General features: G+C 40.9%; 1 protein-coding gene across 2 annotated transcripts; it reads left to right on the top strand.

The window, feature by feature from the left end:
• The first annotated feature begins 14,778 nt into the window (after positions 1-14,778).
• On the top strand, positions 14,779-19,499 carry LOC140494711 (C2 calcium-dependent domain-containing protein 4C-like). Of its 2 annotated transcripts, XR_011964033.1 has the most exons (3): positions 14,779-14,903; positions 15,460-17,659; positions 18,047-19,499. XR_011964033.1 is itself a non-coding variant. In XM_072594225.1 (2 exons), the coding sequence occupies exon 2, from the start codon at positions 15,490-15,492 to the stop codon at positions 16,825-16,827; it is 1,338 nt and encodes a 445-aa protein (XP_072450326.1). In that variant the 5' UTR covers positions 14,779-14,903; positions 15,460-15,489; the 3' UTR covers positions 16,828-19,499. The 2 variants fall into 2 exon arrangements, 1 of the variants encoding a protein (XP_072450326.1); XM_072594225.1 differs by having other exon boundaries at positions 15,460-19,499.
• The last annotated feature ends 2,783 nt before the right edge of the window (positions 19,500-22,282 follow it).

Raw genomic sequence — 22,282 nt, 5'->3', positions numbered from 1 at the left:
AATTTATTAGGATAAATGACCCAAAGCTTGGTCAAAGAAGCAGATTGTAGGGAGCATTCTAATTGAAGAAAGAGAAATAGAAAGGCCGAGAGTCTAAGGGAACGTATTCCGTGCTTGGATGACAGGCAGCTAAAGGTACAGCAAACAATGGTGCAATGATTAATATTGGTGAAGAGCCCTGAAATGTCAATCATCCCAGAGGGTTACGGGACTGGTTTAGATAAGAGAGGATGAGCAGATGAAGCCATGGAAGGATTTGGAAACAAAGATGAATTGAACCTGATTCAATTTGGTCAGCAAGCATTAGATTGAGGGATGAACATGATTTGATGTGAGTTGGAACATGGGCAACAGGCTATTAGGTGACATCAAGTTTATAGAGGGTCACACTGGGGAATTGGCCAGATTACATTGGAATAATGAAGTCTGGATATCACTGAGGCATGAATGAGGGCTTTAGCTACACACTGAAGTGAGGCAGGGCACACACAGGTGATGTCACAGAGATGGAAATAGCTACCTTGGTGATGGCTTGAATACATAGTTGGAAGATCATTTCAAAGTCCAAATGCTGCTAACAGTCCATTTCGGCCTGCACAGTTACTACAAAGATGGCCAATCCAGTGGCTAACTTAGAGCAGAGTTTGTGGGTCCTCAGCCCTACACTGCCATTTGAGGGGCTGATCTTCTGTCTTTACTCCACTTAGCTGCACACTCCATATATTTTATTGTTCTTTCTGAAGCCAACAATCTATCTATTTCGCCCTCCAAAATAGCTAGCAAAAAAGTATTCACAATCTGGGCTGGAGTTTTCCAAAGGTTCACAACTCTCTGAGGGAAGAAACATCTTCCCACATGGGGTTATAATGTTTGACTGTTTATCGTGAGATGGTGTCTCCATGTCCTAGATTCTTCAGCCAGACAACGACCCTTGCATTTTCTTTCATTTATTTATTGTCAGGTTATGAGTCTCACCAGCTTGGCCAGCATTTGTTGCTCATCCCTAATTTCCCTTGCAAAGCTAGTGGTAAGCTGTATTCTTGAACTGTTGCATTCCATGGGGATTCGTATGCCAATGATGAAGGGCTTTTGCTCAAAACATCAATTCTCCTGCTCCTTGGATGTTGCCTCACCTGCTGCGTCTTTCCAGCACCACTCTCTTGACTCTATTCTCCAGCATCTGTAGTCTTCACTTTCACCTAGTTGATCTTAACCTCACTGCAAATTCTCCGCCTTGAAGAAGTTTTCCTCCTCTCTCTACAAGCATCTCAGTGAGTCTCTCTCTCACTGCAACTCCCAGGTCGTACCTATCGCACTCTCAGCTACCTTACCCACAGCCCCACCTCCCCTCCCATTTATCTCTCAGTACCCCCAGGCCACAAGCCTCATTCCTGATGAAGGGCTTTTGCCTGAAATGTCGATTGTCCTGCTCCTCAGATGCCGCCTGACCTGCTGTGCTTTTCCAGCACCACACTCTCAACACCAATAGTATTGTCTACTCTGTTAAGCTCCTTGTTTGTTCCAATGAGATCACCTTTCATTCTCCAAAGAGTATAGGATCAAGTCACCCAGCCTTGGGGATAACTCACTTTTCCCAGAAACCACTATTGCTGAAACATGTCCAAGGCCAATAGAGTCCTTTCCTTGGTATAAAGACATAAGGTATGATATGTACACCAGGTGTGGTCTTCTCGATGCCCTATTTAATTGCCACAAGAGTTCCTTAGTTTTGTATTTAAATCTATTTAAAATAAACCAAATATGCCATTTGCCTTCCTAATTCCTGCTATTCCTATATGTTAACTTACTATCCTCCTTGAGTGAGCACACTCAGTTCTTGCTAAACATTTACATTTAAATCTTTCATGCCTGCCAAAAAATTCAGAGTTTCTATTTTAATTACTAAGATGAATAACCCCCAATTTCCCACATTACATTCCATCTGCCATTGTGTTTTACAATAACTTATCTCATGTGTATCTCTTTACAGGCTCTTTGTATCCTTGTCAAAGATTACATTTCCGCCAAGATTTGTATCATCAGCAAACTCTGATACATTACTCTTAATCTCTTCATCTATGACATTAACATAAATTGTAAATAGTGAATTCTTAGCACTAATCCTTTCGTTGTCCCACTTGTTATATCCTGGAAACTGTAAAAGGGCCCATTTATCCCAATTCTTTATACTCTCTTTATTAACCAACCATCAATGCCAATCTCTTGGCCCAACTCCAAAAACTCTTATCTTGTGCACTAATGTTCTGTGTGGCAACTTATTGAGTGACATTTGGAAATTCAATTGTTCTACATCAACCGATGTCCCTTTGTCTATCTGAATAGACATATCCTCATGAAAATTCAAATAAATTGTAGTATCTGTTACGATCCCACCTGATGGTAATATTGGGCAAGTTAGACCCCAAGGTGAAACCTGGCTTTGCAGACCATAAATTTTATTTCTATAATTTGCTTACTATAGTTAGTAGTCACGGAATATATGCATTCACTTAATACACAAAAGAAAGAGAAAGAAAGCTACATGTATATAAGACAATTTAAGGAAGATTCAGTTCTTTTTCCCAGCAATATCTTTGCCAGATACTCAACCCCAGTGAAGTAACATCTCAGCTTTACTCTTTGATTTGTTAGTCAACTAATGAAGTTGCAAGTATTTCCTTTTAACAATGTCCTAAACATTCACCTGATAGAATTCTCTCTAGCTCTCACTTAGGTAATAAAAAACTAACTCACTCACTTTCAAATGATTTTGAGTCTACCTAAATTGCACATCTGTTGGTGTAGAATTATTTGTTTCTGAACTGAACTTATTCCTTTTTTGTAAATCATAAGATCTTAAAACTTCAGCAATTATCACACCAGGTAGCTTATGTAATCACTTAGCTGAAGTCATGTGACTTCTTGAAAATGCTCTTTTGACCCATTGCTACAAAAATGGCTTTCCAACCTTCAGGAAAGGCTACTTTTGTGGAACAGAAATCAAAACCTATTTACCTCTACTTTAGAACCCAATTTCCCAAATAATAATAAATTATAAACTTTCATCAATCACCAAAGCTAAAACAGACTATTCACAATGTTGGTATCATAACTGTCCATAGGATGAGCTTGTGACCTCATATTCATGCCATCACTACGACCACTTCATTCTAGTTTTCTAACATTGTTCTCCTTTGCACTGTCTCAGCTCATAAGCTGCTAAACCCCTGCTAAAACATGATTGGCCAAATGTCCTACTGCATCAAAACACTTTCGTGATTCTGAATATTTTGGGAACAACAACATGTTGAAGATCTTTGGAAAAGACAGGGAGAGTGGGGATGAAGCATTACTTTGTAAGGAAGGACTACATCAGTTCAAATTTATGACTGAGAGTTTGGCATGATAATTTATTTATAAAAATCAATAATTTATCTGGTTGAATATTCTGTAAACCCAGCTAATATATGGGGACAAGTTTATGTGTCATCCTCAGATTAATAAATATCAACTTGATTTGCAAAATGGTGGCATGCAGCTAACCCTGTTACCATCATTTTTTTCCCAGGAATTACAGATTATGCTCCCTCTCAATTTTCTTCTGACTGTGTCTCTGAGCTTCTTCAGTAGCAGTGGCTTCCAAAACTCTGAGTCAAAGCACCACGTCCAATTGGTCAGAAGAAATATTGATAACTGATAAAAATAAAAACATATGCATTAGGAACAGGAGGAGGCCACTCAGCCCTTTGAGCATGCTCTGCTGTCAGTAAGATCATGGCTGCTTTGATTGTCCACATTCCTGCCTAGCCCTTGTTGATCAAGAAACTATGAGGATGACTGAATCTGTTCTATAGTCTTGCTGGTGGCCAACAAATTCATGATTAGGTCAGTTTCAGTGATTAAGACTTCAGACTGATTGCTCTTTGAGGATGTTTTTATGAACCATCAGTGGTAGTTACAAGGTAAGTGGGATATGAGATGATTAAGGTGAATTTCCAATTTATGTTCTCGGCAGGTGAGTTTCTGCACTGTCAGAAAACCTGCTCTTGTATATTATCTGTAGTTTGCCTTTGGTGTTCATTCACCAGGCTGTCTGTAAATTGCTAATGAGGATAGTAATTGTTGCCCTACAGGCTGTAGGGTAATTGGAAACACTCTAAACTTTATATAACTTATACACAATCTTAGAACCCATTAGACCATGAAAAATCTTTCGGTGTTAGTCTTTAACTTCATTAACACTCAAAAAGACAAATTTCTCTATCTAATTACAAACCCATTAAATCTTCTCAATGTGGACTTAATATATTAACACATGCAGTTCCTGCTCAGGCAATTGAGAAATGTATTCTCTATATTTACTGTAGAATAACTACCAGACAATCTTCGTTGTCCTTTGTTGAATTTGTCAACCATGCCTCCGCTTTTAATATGGTAGGACGGGGTAGCTCTCTTAAAAGAAAAAAATTGCATTATATGCACTTTATAGAGTGCTTTATGATTAAACTGGTAATCAAGAAGTACAGTGATTTTTATATAGCTTATCATGATTAGCTATCGAGAATTATGATAGCTAATTAGCACAGGCGAAACCCCACAGGCAGCAATGTGAAAATGTTAAGATATTCTTTTTTTTAGTGATACTGATTGAAGGTTAAATAACAAATAAACATAGAGAAGGATAGAGAAAGCAGTAATTTCAATTCTGTGGTTCATTTAAGATCAGATAACCCAGTCTGGTATTATGAAAGAAGGTGCTATGCACATCTCTCAGAGCTTGCAGTTCACAAAGCAAAACCTTTTATTGCACCTCTTGGATACCCAGTTTTGAGTTGCTATGTATGCTAGATAGAAAGTCTGGCTCACTTTGCATAACAGTGATGCCCCACAACCTGGTTCAGAGTATCCTCAATGTGAGGAGAGACGTTATCTCCACAAAAACTGTCTGGTGGTCAGCAATATCAATACTGTCATGGATGGATGCATCTGTGATAAGTAAATTGGTAAGGACACAGTCAAGTGGACTTTTCCCCCTTGTTTGATTCCGTCACCTCTTGCCGCAGATCCAGTTTAGCTGCTGCTGAGCTGCTGTTGGCAATGGGCATTAAAGTGTCCCACCCAGAGTACATTCTGTGCCCCAGCCCCTCTCAGTGTATCCTCCATGGGTATTCTACATTTTAGAGTCATGATTCATCAGTTGAGTGGGGTGGGGGACAATATACTGCACTCAGCAGGAGGTTTCATGGAATCCCAGAGTCAATGTCGAGGTCTCCTACAGCTGCTGCTTTCTGACTGTATACCACCATGCCACTATTTCTGGGACCTCTCCTGCAGGTGCAACAGTATCTTTCCAGGAACGTTGATGGCAGGGTCTGGGACATATGATCCTGTGAGTGGGACAATTACTTGATTAGTTTGTGCGATTATTTGATTAGTTTGTGCGACAAACTCTCCCAATTTTGGCACAAATCCCAGATTTTGGTGAGGAGGACTGTGCAGGGTCGACAGGGTTGTATTTCTCATTGTTTCCAGTGCTTGGTTCAGTGCCAAGTCATCCACGTGGTTCCAGTCCTTTCTTTACACTTTGTAGTGGTCAGCACTGCTGCTTCACAGCGCCAGGGACCCAGGTTTGATTCCACCCTCGGACGACTGTCTGCATGGGTTTCCTCTGAGTGCTCCGGTTTCCTCCCACAAATCAAAGGCGTGCAGGTTAGCTGGATTGACCATGCTAAATTCCCACAGTGTTCAGGGATGTGCAGGTTATGTGGATTAGCCATGGGAAATGCAGGGTTTCAGGGATGGGATAAGGGGGTGGATCTGGGTGGGATGCTCTTTGGAGGGTCAGTGTGAATCAGATGGGCGGAATGGCCTGCTTCCACACTGTAGGGATTCTATGATACAACTGAATGACATCATTTCAGAGGCCAGATATTCCGGGGGTCTGAAATTATATGTGGGCCAGACTGGGCAAGAATGGCAAATTTCCTTCCCTAAAGTACATTAACAAATAGGCAGCATAGGCATAATTGGCCAAATAGCCTTATGCCACTCTGGAAACCTCCATGGGTTTGTGGTTCTTCCATGGTCAGCTCAATATACCAGAACCAATTAGATGGCTGGTGTGGTTCCAAGAGAGTAAGTTACAAGTAATTGACTGAACCCTTAAATGTATCAGCTCTAGGGAGAACAATTCCAAACACACTTTTTAGGTAACCTTTTTTCCACATTAAAAGTCGCAAATCAGAAACAAGATGAAAGTGTTCACTGCACCTTTAGCCCGGATCAAGAAGCGCTACCTATACTGCAGAGGGTTTCTATAAAATATTTTACAATCAAAGAGAGGTAAAAGAAAGGGAAAGTGACTGAAAGTGAAACTCCTTAGATGAAAACGATAATTCTAGATAAACAATGGCAAAGTTAAATTCCTCCCACTCTGCATTCTTCTCCAACCCCAACTTGGTTCCAATTCCAAAAAACATCCTTTCCAGCGCTGAAGTGGTAATCATTTAATTTCGACAATTTACCATCTCAAGAGTGTAGTGGTTGGAACCAGGCGGACCTCATTGACAATGGGATCCTTGATTGGGGTTTGTGAACCTGGGCCAATCAAGAAAGCCCTGGCTGAACAATATTAGCAGGGGATTTAGAATCTCCTTAATTTAGGGACTGACTCTGAGCTGGCTGGTCACAGGGCTGTGTACTATGCACCAGTAAATAAAGGGTGACTTGGTGATGGAATACCGGCCTCTGGCCAGTTATTTCAAAAGGCAATTAGGAATTGGCAATAAATTCCCTACCCTACGTTGTCTCTAGGAGCAAATTGACTAAAAGATTATTTTAATGAGTATCTTTAACATGAAGATACTTCTTACATCAAAGGATGTGGTTGTGAGTACACCTTAGCAATCTGATTGGCATTATTTTTGGTATCAGGCAATTCAACTCAATGTGACTGTTTCAGACTGTTATCATTTCAGGAATTAAAATAGATCTGTTTACTTCCTCGGCACCATGGATTGTATACTGCAGACATTGTTTCTCAGAGTATATTAGCAGCTCATTCTCAATTATATGAATTTATTAAAGGTATGCAGATCAAGGGTTACCAAATAGGTTTCTTGGATTAAACAGTCTCTAACTATGTTACCCAAAACATTTTGAATTAGCAGAGATTAAACACAAAACATATTTTACAAATGAAGGTAAATCATGAGTTTATTTATAACAAAGTGTAAATTGGAGACATAAATCTTCTGTAAATACTAAAGTATATTACATACAATGAACAATTAGTAATAGGTTGATTTTTAAAAAAGTTTGTTCATGGGATTTGAACAATGTTGGCAGGATTGGTATTTATTACCATCAAGTAGGCGGTGTTGACCCACGTTGTGGAAATCCTGCTGTCCAAGGGGCATATATATTAGAACAGTTCCAGGTGGCCTGTCCAGTTTTATTCTTAGTACAAATTCTTTATCATGGTTTGGTATGACAGAATGTCTAACTGCACCATTTCAAAGCACAGTTAAAAGTCAACCGGATCTAGAGGAACTGTCTGATTGGGTAAAGCAGACAGATTTTCTTCTATAAAGGACATTAAGTGTTTTATTTTCTTGGAGTTTCATGACCACCATTACTGATTTTGGCTTTTTATTTCAAATTTATTTAATTAACTGATTTCACTCAGTGTAAATGGATTATTTTAAAATGATGTACATCTATGACAACAGGAACTTGAACCCAAATCTTCTAGCCCAGAGGTAGGGACAAGTCAGTGGGTTCTGACTGAGTTAAATGTCTCCAGCTCATTAATGCAACCCCATTAATTATCCATGCAATATAATTACCACAGTGTACCCATACCTAGCAAGAGGCCAATACCTTTCAGAAGAACAACTTAACAGGGGACATGGAATCTAATCTATTGTTGAAATTAATAAAATCTTCACTTTTGGCAATCCAGAAAGAAGCTGGAGCTGGTCAGGGTTTAGTTTCTCAGAGGTTAAAGTCTTGCATCTTTGTGCTTGTGTTCATAGGATTCTTTTGACATAGTTCTAACAACATCACATTTGTATGTTCAATACATAATGCAACATGCAAATATGCTAAGTAATAGATTATATAAATGTGTGGCTGGAAAAGTTCTTATTACATTCAGAAGGAAAATATATCATTCTACTGGGTGCCAGACACAGTTAATGAGCCTTCACCTCTCAATCACGGAATAAATGAACAATATTGACCTTTGGATCACTGGGCTCTGTGGGTTCATTAATTAGGAATGTTATGAGAAACTTTATTAAGGCTGAAACTGACTGCAGTTCAGAACTTCTTTCCAAATGTGGGTGCTTAGTCAAACAAAGCTCCTTATGTTATGCTCATCTGGAGATATTACACTATATCGTGATATGATATGCTGATGTGGAAAGTAATGTCCAACAAAAAGCTCTAATGTACTGGCACCTGGGCTTTCCCTAACAAAACAACAGCCTTCCATACTTCACCCCAAGTTATCTATAAAAAGGTAAATGACCAGTCACAGACTTGCTCATTAAATTCATGTTCAGATATTTTATCATTTTAGCTTTTACAGAATTTCAAATTTTAAATACTTTTTTATAAAAATAGGTTTGCACATTCTCCCCGTGTCTGTCTGGGTTTGCTCTGGGTGCTTCGGTTTCTTCCCATTGTCCAAAGATGGGCAGGTTGCGTGGAGTGGCTGTGCTAAATTGCCCATAGTGTCCAGGGCTGTGTAAGTTAAGTGGATTAGCCATGGGAAATGCAGGGTTACAGGTAGGGTGGTGGGTCTGGGTGGGAGGGTTGGGTTGGGTTCGATGGGCCAAAAGGCCTGCTTCCATACTGTAGGGATTCTATGATTCTATGATAAAGTGCCTTTGTGCATTGGGTCTCAGGTGTATCATTTCTCTGCATAATTCCAAGTAAACAACAGCTGGATGAAGTTTGCAAACTATGTACAGCTACTGCCTCATTTTAGTGAAAACAAAGTGTACGTCGTTTTTCCGAGGGGAGAGCAAGAATGCAATCAATGACAGACACTGCAGCTCAAATGTAGTATTCAGAAGGTTAAGATGTGACAGTGCCTACCAAAGTGGGTAACCCATATGCTTTACAGGATTTTGGTGAGGCTGACATTCTAATGCAATACTGTGGGCGTGCTGCATTTCAGATGAGATGCTAAACTGTGTTTTCATTTGCTACTCAGATGGATGTAAGAGATCCCATGGTACTATGTCAAAGAAGAACAGGGAGTTCCCTTTGGTGTGCTGGTTACTAACTATCTCTCAATTAGCATCATAAGAACAGATCATTGGGGCATTTCTCTATTATGCGAGCTTGCTGCGCACAATTGGCTGCCACATTTCCTACATTACATTACATTTCAAAACTAAACTATTGACTGTAAAGAAGAACAGGCCCTCGAGGGTCATAATCTCTGGATTGCTGCCCGAGCCACGTGCTAATTGGCACAGAGATAAGAAAATTAGGGAAGTAAACACATGGCTAAGAGATTAGTGTGGGAAAGAGGGTTTCTATTTCATGGGACATTGACATCAGTTTTGGAACTGGGGCGATCTGCACCAATGGGACGGTCTCCACATGAACCAATCTGGAACCACAGTTCTGGCGAAAAGGATAAATAGGGTGGTCACTAGGACTTTAAACTTGTGAGTCGGGGGGAGAAGGGAAAGGAACAGGGAGTATGGAGTCAAGTAGAAAGATAAGCAGCAGGTTAGCATGTGTGCAGAGTTTAAGTTCAAGGCAGACTAGGAATGAAGCAAAAAGGAAGAATAACACAAATCATCGTAAATGATTATGATGTGTCAGACATCACAGAGACGTGGTTGCAGGGTGTTCAGGACTGACAGTTAAACATCCAAGGACTTACAACTTATCAAAAAGACAGGGAGGTGGGCAGAGGGAGTGGGGTTGCCGTGTTAGTTAAGAATGCAATTAAAGCTATGGTATTAAATGATACAGGGTCAGATGATGTGGGGTCTGTGTGGGTGGAGTTGAGGAACCACAAAGGCAAAAAAACCATAATGGGAGTTATGTACAGACCTCCCAGCAGCGGTCAGGATCGGGGTGCAAGATGCATTAGGAAATAGATAGGGCACGTCAGAAAGGCAAGCTCACTGTGATCATGGGGGACTTCAAGATGCAAATGCACTGGGTGAATATGTTGATGGTGGATCCAAAGAAAGGGAATTCATGGAATGCTGACAGGATAGCTTTTTGAAACAACTTGTGATGGAGTCCACAAGGGAGCAGGCTATACTGGACATAGTGCAATGTAATGAGCCAGACTTTATAAAAGAACTTAAAGTCAGGGATCACTTAGGAGGCAGCAATCATAACATGGTAGAGTTCAGTCTGCAGTTCGAAAGAGAGAAGGGAAAGTTGGATGTAATGGTGTTACAATTAAATAAAGGTAATTACAGGGGCATGAGAAAGGAACTGAGGAAAATTGACTGGAAGCAGAGCCTAATGGGGAAGACAGTACAGCAACAATGGCAGGAATTTCTGGTTGTAATTGAGGACACAGTACATAGGTACATCCCAAAGAAAATAAAGATTATCCGAGGTGGGGGGATTAGACAACCATGGCTGATGAAGGAAGTCAGGAAATGTATCACAGAAAAAGAGAAGGCCTACAAAGTGGCCAAGAGCACTGGGAAATCAGAAGATTGGGAAGTCTACAAAAACAAACAGAGGATAACAAAGAGAGAAATACAGAAGGAGAGGATCGAATATGAAGGAAAGCTCATCAGTAATATTAGAAATGATAGTAAAAGTTGCTTTCAATACATAAGAAACAAACGAGAGGCAAAAGTAGAGATTGGGCAGCTCCAAATTGATGCAGGATGGCTAGTGATGGGAGATAAGGAAATGGCTGAAGATCTTAATAAATACTTTGTGTCAGTCTTCACAGTGGAAGATATGAGTAATATCCCAACAATTAAGCAGAGTCAAGGGGCAGGGTTGAGTATGGTGGTCATTACAAAGGAGAAAGTACTTGATAAGCTAAAAGGTCTAAAAACTGATAGACCTCCTAGCCCAAATGGACTACATCCTAGAGTTCTGAGGGAGGTGGCTGAAGAAATAACAGAGACGTTGGTTTTAATCTTTCAAAAATTACTGAAGTCAGGGAAAGTCCCAGATGATTGGAAAATCACTGTTGTAACCACCTTGTTCAAGAAAGGGTCAAAAGATGGAAAATTATAGGCCGATTAGCCTAACGTTGGTTGCAGGTAAAATTCTGGAATCCATCGTTAAGGATGAGATTTCTAAATTCTTGGAAGTGCAGGGTCAGATTAGAACAAGACAGCATGGATTTAGTAAGGGGAGGTCGTGTCTGACAAACCTGTTAGAATTCTTTGAACAGGGAACAAGTAGGTTAGACCAGGGAAACCCAGTGGATATTATCTGCATAGACTTCCAAAAGGCCTTTGATAAGGAGCCTCACGGGATACTACTGAGTAAGGTGAGGGTCCATGGCGTTCAAGGTGAGCAACTGGCATGGATTGAGGATTGGCTGTCTGACAGAAGACAGAGAGTTGAGATAAAAGGTTCTTTTTCAGAATGGCAGCTGATGACAAGTGGTTAAGAAAACAAATGTACTGTTGTCATTTATTTCAAGAGGGTTGGAATATAAAAACAGTGATGGGCCCCATTTAGAATGCTGTGTCCAGTTTTGGGGCCCTCACCTCAGGAAGGACATACTGGCACTGGAATGTGTTCATCAGAGATTCATACGGATGACTAATATATGATGAATGGCTGAGGATCCTGGGATTGTATTCGTTAGATTTCAGAAGGTTGAGGGGAGATCTAATAGAAACTTACAACAATAGAAAGATTACAAGGCTTAGAAAGGGTGGGTGCTGGGAAATTGTTTCTGTCAGGTGGGGATACTAGGATCCGTGGGCACAGCTTTAGAATTAGAGAGGGTCACTTTAAAATGGAAATGAGGAGACATTTCTTCAGCCAGAGAGTGGTGGACCTGTGGAATTCACTGCCACGCAGCGCAGTGCAGGCCGGGACGTTAACTATCTTCAAGGCAGAGATTGATAAATTCTTAATCTTGCAACGAATTAAGGGATACGGGGACAGTGCGGATAAGTGGCGTTGACATGCCCATCAGCCATGATTAAATGGTGGAGTGGATTCGATGGGACGAATGGCCTTACTTTCACTCCTATTTCTTATGGTCTTATGGTCTTTAAAACAGCTGGTGGTCATGAGATGTGCTATATAAATGCAAGTATGCTTTTTTAAAACTCTTTAATCACACAGAAGGCAGAGGTAGATAAGTTCTGGATAAGCAAGGGGGGTGAAAGGTTATCAGAGGGAGGCAAGTGGGAATGCCAAGCCATCAAATCAGCAATGTATTTACTGAATAGTGCAGCAGGCTGAAGGGGACAGGTAGCCTCCTCTTGCCCTTAATTCCTATGTTAATCGGGTTTGACCAAATCAATTTCAAAGCTGGATCACTGAATTCTGGAGAAACTCAGCAGGTCTGTCAGTAATTGTGGAGAGGTAAACAGTCATTGAATTGGAAAAAGAGTTATATCCGACTCGAAACCTCAACTCTGTCTCTCTGCAAACACTACCAGACCCACTGACCTTCTCCAGCACTGTTTTTAATTTCAGATTTCCAGCACCTGCAGTATTTTCCTCTTATTTTACTAAATAGTGAGTGTCCATTCCAATGCAAAGAAAGTACAACATAGAATGTACAGCAGAGGCCATTCAGCCCAGAAGATCCATGTGTCCACTCCACCCATAGCCATATTCTTTTCACTCTCATGGTCCTACCTAGATTCCTCTACCAAAAGCGAAACTGAAGATACTGAACTTGAGACTTTACTTCTGTTTCTCTCTCCACAGATGCTGCCAGACCTGCTGAGTTTCTTCAGCATTCCATAATTGCCTCAGATTTCCAGCATCTAAAATATTTTGCCTTAAACAAAAGCTGTCTGATTTTCAAATCATTTGCCCTTTGCAAATATTTAATAACAATTCTTATTAGCATATACCATTGGATCTTTATAGAAAATAATAGCATGTTACATGATAGATTAATGCACAAATGGGCTTTGTACAACTTGCCCCTTGCATGCTATTTTCAGAATTTGCTGGATCGACACACTAATACCCATGAACTTGCAGAAAGTTATGACCGCTGACTGTGTCCAGTTTATGATGTGATTGTTAATTAAGTAATCAGCAACTTTCTGATCAATAAAAAGAGCAATTCAGGATGTTTAATTTTACATATATGAAATCTGTAAATATGGAGCATTTGAGGTTTACGGAGAGGCTGAATTGGCTCTGTTTCCTTTTCCCTGGGACGTCAGAGGCTGAGGGGTGACCTTTTAAAGGTTTTTTTTAAAATCATGAAGGGCATGGATAGGGTGAATACCCAAGGTTTTTTTTCCCCAGGGTAGGGCAGTTCATAACCAGATGGCATCATTTTAAGGTGAGAGGGGAGAGATATAGACCTGAGGGGCAATTGTTTCATGAAGATGGTGGTATGTGCATAGAATAAGCTGCCAAAGGAAATGGTGGAGGCTGATACAATTGCATTTAAAAGGTATATGGATGGATACATGAAGGGTTTAGCAGGATATGAGCCAAATGCTGGCAAGTGGGATTCAATTAATTTAGGATATGGAGTTATCAAGATGTACATCATGGAAACAGACCCTTCAGTCCATCTTTCCCATGCTGACCAGATATCCTAAATTAATCCAGGTCCACTTGCCAGCATTTGACCCATATCCTTCTAAACCCTTCCTATTCAAGTACCCATCCAGATGTCTTTTAAATGTTGCAATTGTACCAGCCTCCACCACTTCCTCTGGCAGCTCATTCCATACACGGACCACCCTCTGCGTGAAAAAGTTGCCTCTTAGGTCCCTTTTAGATCCTTCCAAAAGTTTAGTTTTGGACTGCCCTACCTCAGGGAAATGACCTTGTCTATTTATCCTACCCTTGCCCCTTTATAAGGTAACCCCTCAGCCTCTGACGCTCCAGGGTAAACAGGCCCAGCCTATTCAGCCTCTCAAGGACTGCAGATGCTGGAAACCAGAGTCTAGATTAAAGTGGTGCTGGAAAAGCACAGCGGGTCAGGCAGCATCCGAGGAGCAGGAAAATCGACGTTTTGGGCAAAAGCCTTTCATCAGGAATAGACCTCTCTGTCTAGCTCAAACCCTCCAATCCTGGCAACATCCTTGTAAATATTTTCTGAAGTCCTGGTTAGACAGATGAACTGGACTGAAGGGTCTGTTTCCATGCCCCATAACTCCATGACTCTGATTTAAGAGATGTCAAGTCATTTATGCGTTTTTGTTTAAAAACAAAAACAGTCCTGCCTTTTTAATGCTATCCAACTCTCTCCCTTTATTTCCCTTTATTGGGGCTGCATTGTTTCTAACGCAGCCGAGTTGAGAGGGTCGGTGCAGACTCGATGGACAGAATGGCCTCTTTCCGCACTGTCGGGATCCTAACGACGATTGTCTGTCTTGACTGAGAGGATGCTCGAAGGGCTGAGATGACTGCCCTTCATGTCACGGTTCGAGCGCACAATTGGCAAGAACGGAAACAGTCTTAAGTTTCGTGCAGTGAGTGACACGACTCCCCAGCTCAGTGCAGCGACTGGTTACCAACACCATCAGGTGAAACCTGGCTCCCAGAGCGACAATTCCCACACCCATTGGCTGAGGCAGCTCTCTCGCTTCCTGAGTGACAGCTCGGGCATATTAAAAGCGATGCTGCGAAAGAGAGAGAGAGTCGTTGTGCCACATTTGTTGAGTTTGCGGGAGTTACGGCAACTGCATTGGAGCAGATCGACCTCACAACAAATAAAACGCCATCAACATGTAAGTGATCGACTGCCTTAAAGAAATCAAAGTGCTTTCTCATTTCCAAAGTAGTTTATTTTCCCTCTCTCTCTCTGCTGGAGATTTGCAAACTTCAATTGTGTATTTTTTTTTGAAGTTAATATACCGATCGAAGTCACGGCAAACTGCATCATGGACAGGAAGGCAAAAGGTTTTTTTTTGTAAAACAAACATTAGGTTTTTTTGGTAAAAAGAACGATAAAATATTTAGGGCAGAAGATTGTTGCTATGGCGGGGTGTGTGTGCTGTGAGGCGAGTTTATTGTGGTATACATTGTTGGAAAGAAGTCCATTGAGACTTTATTTTTAAAGTTAATCCAATTTCGACCTGGTTACAGGTCTCAGCTCCGTGTCGACGATTTGAGAAATAAATAAAATGCGTCGAAATTGATAAAAAAATTGGAATTTTACTCTGAAGCGATACGTGTCTCATATTGATTTATTCCTAATTAAAAGCGAACGGATTGAGCTTGTTGCATCGCGCTAATTGTACACCTTTAAAGTTGGTATTTAAAAAAAATATGTATCCCTTGCAGATCGGGACTGGCGTTTCTCTTTAGGATAGAATGTGGTTTTTCGATAAAATCCGAGGCTCCGTGGAAAACAACTTGAGCCGTGAGGCCAGCGGCAGGGACCCCAAGCAGGGCAAAGGCTCCCTGTTCAGTAACGTGCTGACTCCCGATAAGATTCCCGACTTCTTCATCCCTCCCAAATTTCCCAACAGCTCGGCCGAGGGGCCGGCCGCTGATGGTGCCGAGCCCCGGCAGAAGAAGACCAACCTGAAACCGTCCTCGTCCGAGCAGATCCTCATCAGCAGCAAGCCGCAGGGCAGCCCCCGCCTGAGGGGCCGAACGTCCGCGGAGACCAGCAGCCACCTGCTCAAGGTGGCGAGCCGCCACATCATTCAGATTGAGAGTGCGGATGACACCAACTCTGATCAGAGTGAAGCCAGCTGCAACACCAATTATGACCCCCAGTCGCAGAGTGCCATGTCCCTCCCATACATGCCTTTGACCCAGACCTCCTATGGTTTTTCCACTTTGACTGAAAGCCCTCACACCAGGCGTAAGGAGTCACTGTTCCACGTGGACCCTGGAAGCCCCGTGACCTCACCCAACTCCCAGAGGAAGCGGTCAAGCAACCAGAAGGGCAATGGGGAAACCCAGCACCTGAACGCGCCAGAATTTAGCCTGTCGTTGGCGAGCCCCTGCAGGTACTTTGGTGGCGGGGACAGTGATACCGCCTCTTCTGCTGAGTCCTCTCCTTTCAATTCGCCTCTCCTGTCCCGCTCGGTCTCGGGTGCGTCCCTCCTCAAGATGTTCAGCCACGAAAACCTGGCCAAGCATTGCAAACCTCTGCAGTCCTTCACCCGAAACAGCTCCCTGTCCACGGATGATTGCAGCTCAACAGATGCCAGCCCCTGTGTCTCCAGGAGAGTCAGGTGCCCGACTCCTCCCGCCGGTGGCCCCTCAGCCTCGCGGGGGGTCCTTCCCCTGAGTTTGCTCCATTATCAAGACCGAGTGCTCAAGGAGCACACCATCCGCCTTAACAAAGGAGGTGCTGTTAGGTTGTCTGCTGAATATGATTGCACTAATGCCCGTCTTCGAATCCGCATCATCACTGCTGAAGACCTTTATGACAAGACATTGGACAACAAAAGCATCAACTGCTGTGTGATTTTGTACCTGACTCCTGGCAAGATTCAGAAACAGCGGAGCACCATCATTAAGAACAGCAGAAATCCTATCTTCAATGAAGACTTCTTCTTTGATGGGCTTCCTCTGGATGAGTTCAAGAGGGCAGCTTTGAAGTTGAAAGTGGTAAACAAAGCATCCAGCCTCAAACGTGATGTTGTACTTGGTGAGAAAGAACTGAAATTGTCCTTATTATTGCCTTTCTTCTGATTATGAGCCACTTTACTGTGATTGTCTTGAGTCAGGTTCCCATGGATAAAAAGGTAATCTCTGTCAACTATGGCTCATTTTCTGTGAATTCAAAAGAAAAAACCTTTAGCCACGTGAAAATATCATGAGAATTTATGGAATAAAGATAGGAGTTGTCATCCAACTCAGAATGTATCGAGTGAAGAGATTTTGAGACTTGGATTAGATCACCAGAGAAAATTACTATTTTTCTTTTAACCTTTTAAAAAGTGAGAGTCACAATTTGAGAAACTGATGATAAAGGATAGAATGCTTTTATGTTGCAGAATTTAAATTGTGAGGAAAGAGGGTGGAAAATACCCTGAACTGTACAGATCCACCCCAAGTGTAGCACACCGAATTTGACTATAATTCTGCATGAGAGGATGAAAACCTGTTTCTCCACAAGCACTCTGCAGCTCGTAATGTCCTTGCATTCCTGCTGTCCTTCCCGATTTCCAGTGAAGAGACAGCTCCAGCAGAAAAGCAAATGATTCCCAACCAGAGAGTCATGAGTTTGGATCCTAGGTGTCTCAGTTAGAAAACTTGCACTGTAAGCATTCATTTGTTTAATGCACTATAGAGGGAAGTTATGGAACTGATTGAGACTATCTCAGTTGTTGGTGTTGTGTGATTTTTAACTTTGTCCACCCCAGTCCAACAATGGCATCTCCACATCAATTGCTTCCAGCAGCCAGTGCAAGAGGCTAGATGGTTGACGACAGCTTTAAAGATGAAAGAGAGGAAAGAAAAGATGAAAGGCTGATTTAATTATCTTTATATAAATTTTACAATCAAGGTTTACATATGAGAGGTAAGTGTAAAATGGAAACTTCTATCAGTTTAGCTGACAAGAAATAGATTTAGTTATTTGTGAGGCATGTATTGTACTAGCTTATATGATGATATGTGTTTCTAAATATATATTGTAAGAACATAATTAACAACAAAATGTTCTGTAAAATCAATCATTTGAACAGTAGTTTGATAAAGTATTCACTGCTTCAAAGCATGGGGATGAGCTAAATTCTGGTTTCACATTCTCAGTGAATGGAAAACCATGTGAGTATCACTTCTTTCTGACTGATTTTTTGTATGTTACAAGTATGGTATTGACTGTATAAAACTGCCTGATTATTATTGTATCTTAGCACTTGTTCTTGAACTTTATAAAGGTCAGTTTGTAATTTGTCTGCTGCAGCTTAGTTGTCTGTGTACAAATACCAGAAAAACACTACTGGGAACATAAACACAAAGTGCTGCAGGAAATACTCAGCAACATCTGAAGAGAAGAACAGAGTTAACTTTTTGAGCTGGATTTTAATTTCTTCTGAAGAAATGTCAAATTGGACACAATATTAACTTTTCTCTCTCTCTCTCGCTCCAAGATGCTCGCAGACCCAGTGGCTTCCAACACTTCCACTGTTTATTGCAAATTTCCAGCATCTACAGGTTTTACTTTTGCTTTTGTTATGATCTTGTGAATGTGACTAATGAAAAACAATGGATAATTCTGTGACCGTGGTCTTGTTGAAGAAAATTGCATGGAAGATCCAGATTGTTATCCGTACTTGTGATTATCTAAACTGTTCGTACCTCTTTATTAGTTCCAACTCTCAGTTAAGTAGAAATTTCATGTTGTTTTGAAACTGGTACAAATTGATTAATCCTCTTTACCGGCCATTTTAAACTCGGTAGCATTGTATAGTTAAATGGTTTGAAATAAATAGCTTTTGGAAAGGGATGTATAAAGGAAACAAACCAAGATACTGGATCTAAATTCACTTGTACTTTTAGTTGAATTGGTAAAAGAAGGAATGGAATTAGTTATCAAAATTGTCCGGATCCCATCAAAAATGATGCCTTTGGTATTTGAACGTCACATTTAAATATTCTGAATAACCTGCCCAGTGTTGAAGTAAAGAAAAATCCAAACTGGGAAAAGCAATCCATAAGACTATCCCAATGCAAGACATCATGAGATTGATTTTTGATTCTGTACCATTTTAAATCTAAATTTCATGGCTAAATTCATATTAGCAAACAGTTTTCAGTGCCTCTTTAAGTTTGTTAAATGGCTTTTCATTCCTACTACAATTCCACCAGCTTAGATTTCAATGCAGTTAAAATAGAAAAATTGATCTATTGGCAAAGTTGGAACGTGCTAGGAATATTATGGTCTATTTTAACTGGAATCAACTGGCCACTTTTTGAGTCTAATGACATCTTGAATTGTTGCAGACCTCACAAAGAGTACAAGTTGTATTGTTGAGTAGTTGTCGTACAAATAAATCTCTATAAATATGTAATGATTTATGAGGACCTTCAGATTGTACATATTGAGTAAATTAAGTTAACCTAATTTATTATTTGATCCTTAATATTTATTAAGCAAATGAGAATTAATGTTTACATTTTATGCAAATTGTTGTAAAGATCTTACAGTTGTTCTGATTTGTCTCTTTTTTTTTGCCATTTTGATCTTGATGGCACAAATAGTGTTAACAATGGCTTCATGAAGCAGTTCTCCAGTGGTTTGCACTCTTCAATCTGTCCTGGGTTTGTAATTTTAATTTAAAAGCGCAGATCTGGTGGGTAAATCAAGTCTGCACAATGTATTGAATCCCCTAATTAAAAATCATCTGTGGAACGAGTGGCTTTTTTTTTGTTCTGATTCATTCTTGAAACATGTACACAAGGGAAATTATCAACATCATGAATTGCAAATTTACTATGGATTGTTAGACTTCTTTTTCTTCTTCAAACAAGTACAGATTGGTCGTCACCATGATTTTCAGATACATTCATTATATCAATTTTGGAGTTAATACTTATTTACATTTCTAATGAAGAACACGATAGAAGGTATCGATAGTCTAATCCGAGCTCCATTACTATATAAAGCATACGCAGTTTAGAATCCCTCATTGTTTCTGCAAACCAAAAGCATTTATTAATTTGCATGCTCTCAGGTGACTATCCCTATTCAGTTCTGATTTAACTAGAGTTCCTTAGCATTGGGATCAAATTATAATTAATGGAGAAGTATTGAAAGCTGAAATGTGCAGTGGACTAAAACAATTATGAAATAACCTCTGGAAGTATCCAGCTTCCAGGGTAAGGAAAGATCAGGAGGCTTTAATTTCCAAGGGAGATTTTCAAGCAGCAAAGTGCTGAATCACATTTAGAGTGGCAGGAATTCTAAAGGAGAATGGAGTAACACAAATATGCTCAAGTAGACACCATGGAATCTAGGAAACATGTTACTTGATATATCCAAACAATAAAATGCAGCAATCGATAGAGTCAATAGATTTAATACAACGACAAAAATGTAGAGTAAGTCAGCATATAATCAAAATTATTACAATGCGGAAGGACTCAGTCCATTATTCCTGCACCGATTCTATTATCTAGTGACAACCTTCTTCCTTTTCCCCATAAATCTATACGTGATTACTATCTAAATAACCATCCAATGCTCTTTTGAATAACTCAATTGAACACACTTCCACCACATTTCCCTACACTAACAACTGTATGTATAAAAAAGTCTTTTTCTTGCACTCCCTTGCTTCATTTGTACATCACTTAAAATCAACACCCTCTAATCTTGTTCCTTTTATATTAGAAACAGCTTCACCCTATCCACTTTGCCGAGACACTTAAGACATTGAAAACGTCAGTCAGATCTCCTCCCAGCTGTCTCTCCAGAGAGAACAGCTCTGTCATGAGTAATGATGATCTAGGTTCTTAGTGTAGCCATCAAAATCATGGAATCTCTACAGTGTGGAAGCATGCCATTAGGCCCATCAAGTGGCTAATATACCTAACTTGCACATCCCTGGACTCCATTGGCAATTCAGCATGGCTGGTTCACCTTACCTGCACATCTTTGGATTGTGGGAGGATAGATGAGTGTCTGGAGGAAACCCACACAGACACAGGGAGAATATGCAAACTCCACATAGTCACCCAACTGTGAAATTGAACCCAGCTCCCCGGCATTGTGAGGTAGCAGTGCTAACCACTGTGCCGCTCCTAATACTAGATGAATTAGGCGTACGAGTAGATAATTCAACCTTATATTTCTGCCGAGCTATTCAATAAGTTCGTAGCTGATCTTTTTGTGTTCTGAATTCTACATTTCTATCTACATCCAATAATCTTTGATTCCCTTGTCTAACAAGAATCTATCTACCTCTGCTTCAAAGTGTCTGATGAGCCAGAGAGTTCCCAACAGTGTGAAAGAAAACAAATTCCCTTGATAAAGCCAGTTCTGGTAATCACTGTACTTGGAAGACACTTCAGCTTCGGAGGCAGTGCAAAAGAACATCTACAAAATTAAATAGAGGTTTCAGACATAAGAGAAAGCTGGCAGGTTTGTGAACTAAATGGAGTGGAAACAGAACCATGGTTTGGTTTGTGTCAGAAATACACCTAAGTGGACAGAAAACCAGATACTGTGCCAATTAAGGCCAATTGCAACATTCTCAAAGCCGGATAATCAGAGATTTTCAAGCTTCTTAAGTTCTTCCACCAAAAGTAGCAGGAAAATGAGTCTCAGGTCACATTTTCAAAGATTTGATGTAACAGACAGTGACTGGTGTTGAGGGGGTGCCTACAGAGTGATCTTCAGCAGTGAATGCACCAGACAGCAAAGAAATGGCCTCTATCTCTGCCAGAAGTTACCACTGGAACCTCACAGGGACGGGTTCAATTCTAGCCTCAGGCAACTGTCTGCGTGCAGTTTGCACCTTCTCCCCATGTCTGATTGGGTTTCCTCCCACAGTCCAGATCTGTGTGTAAAAGCAAATTACTGCGGATGCTGGAATCTGAAACCAAAAGAGAACATGCTGGAAAATCTCAGCAGGTCTGGCAGCATCTGTAAGGAGAGAAAAGAGCTGATGTTTCGAGTCTAACTGACCCTTTGTCAAAGTGTGTTTGTGTTTGGTGGATTGACCATGCTGAAAATTGCCACAGAGTGTCCAGGAACGTGCAGGCTAGGTGGATTAGCTAGGGTTAAAAACCCCATGCAGTGTGTGGGGTGGGTGGGATGCTCTTCAGAGGGTCAGTGCAGAGTCAATGGACTGAATAGCCTCTTTCTGTGCAGTAGAGACTCTGATAGTAGGAGTTCGGTTTCCACAACTGTTTGCTGAGTGCCCACATCAGTTAACTTGCCCTCTCACATCAGGAAACTGCAGGCTGTTAGAAAAATCTTCAGCAACGTCCCTAATGAGGCTAATTGCTCAGCCATCTTCCTTGCTGGGCCCTGATCTCCCTTCTCCAAAACTTACACTGACAAAGTCACACATGTTTGTGTGACACATACCCCATTGGTGTTAGAAATTTTGGACTCAAAATCTCTGGGACTGACACCATTTTAGAGCTACAGTGACTAATGCTAAGGGATCCCACCCCCCAAATCTTGTCTGCC

This window comes from Chiloscyllium punctatum, chromosome 24, assembly GCF_047496795.1.
Source record: "Chiloscyllium punctatum isolate Juve2018m chromosome 24, sChiPun1.3, whole genome shotgun sequence".
NCBI classification, from domain to species: Eukaryota; Metazoa; Chordata; class Chondrichthyes; order Orectolobiformes; family Hemiscylliidae; genus Chiloscyllium; species Chiloscyllium punctatum.
This window is presented reverse-complemented; position numbering and strand designations above follow the sequence as displayed.

Excerpts from the sequence above, each read along its gene's own strand:
- LOC140494711 (XM_072594225.1), top strand. The coding sequence starts at position 15,490 with ATGTGGTTTTTCGATAAAATCCGAGGCTCCGTGGAAAACAACTTGAGC.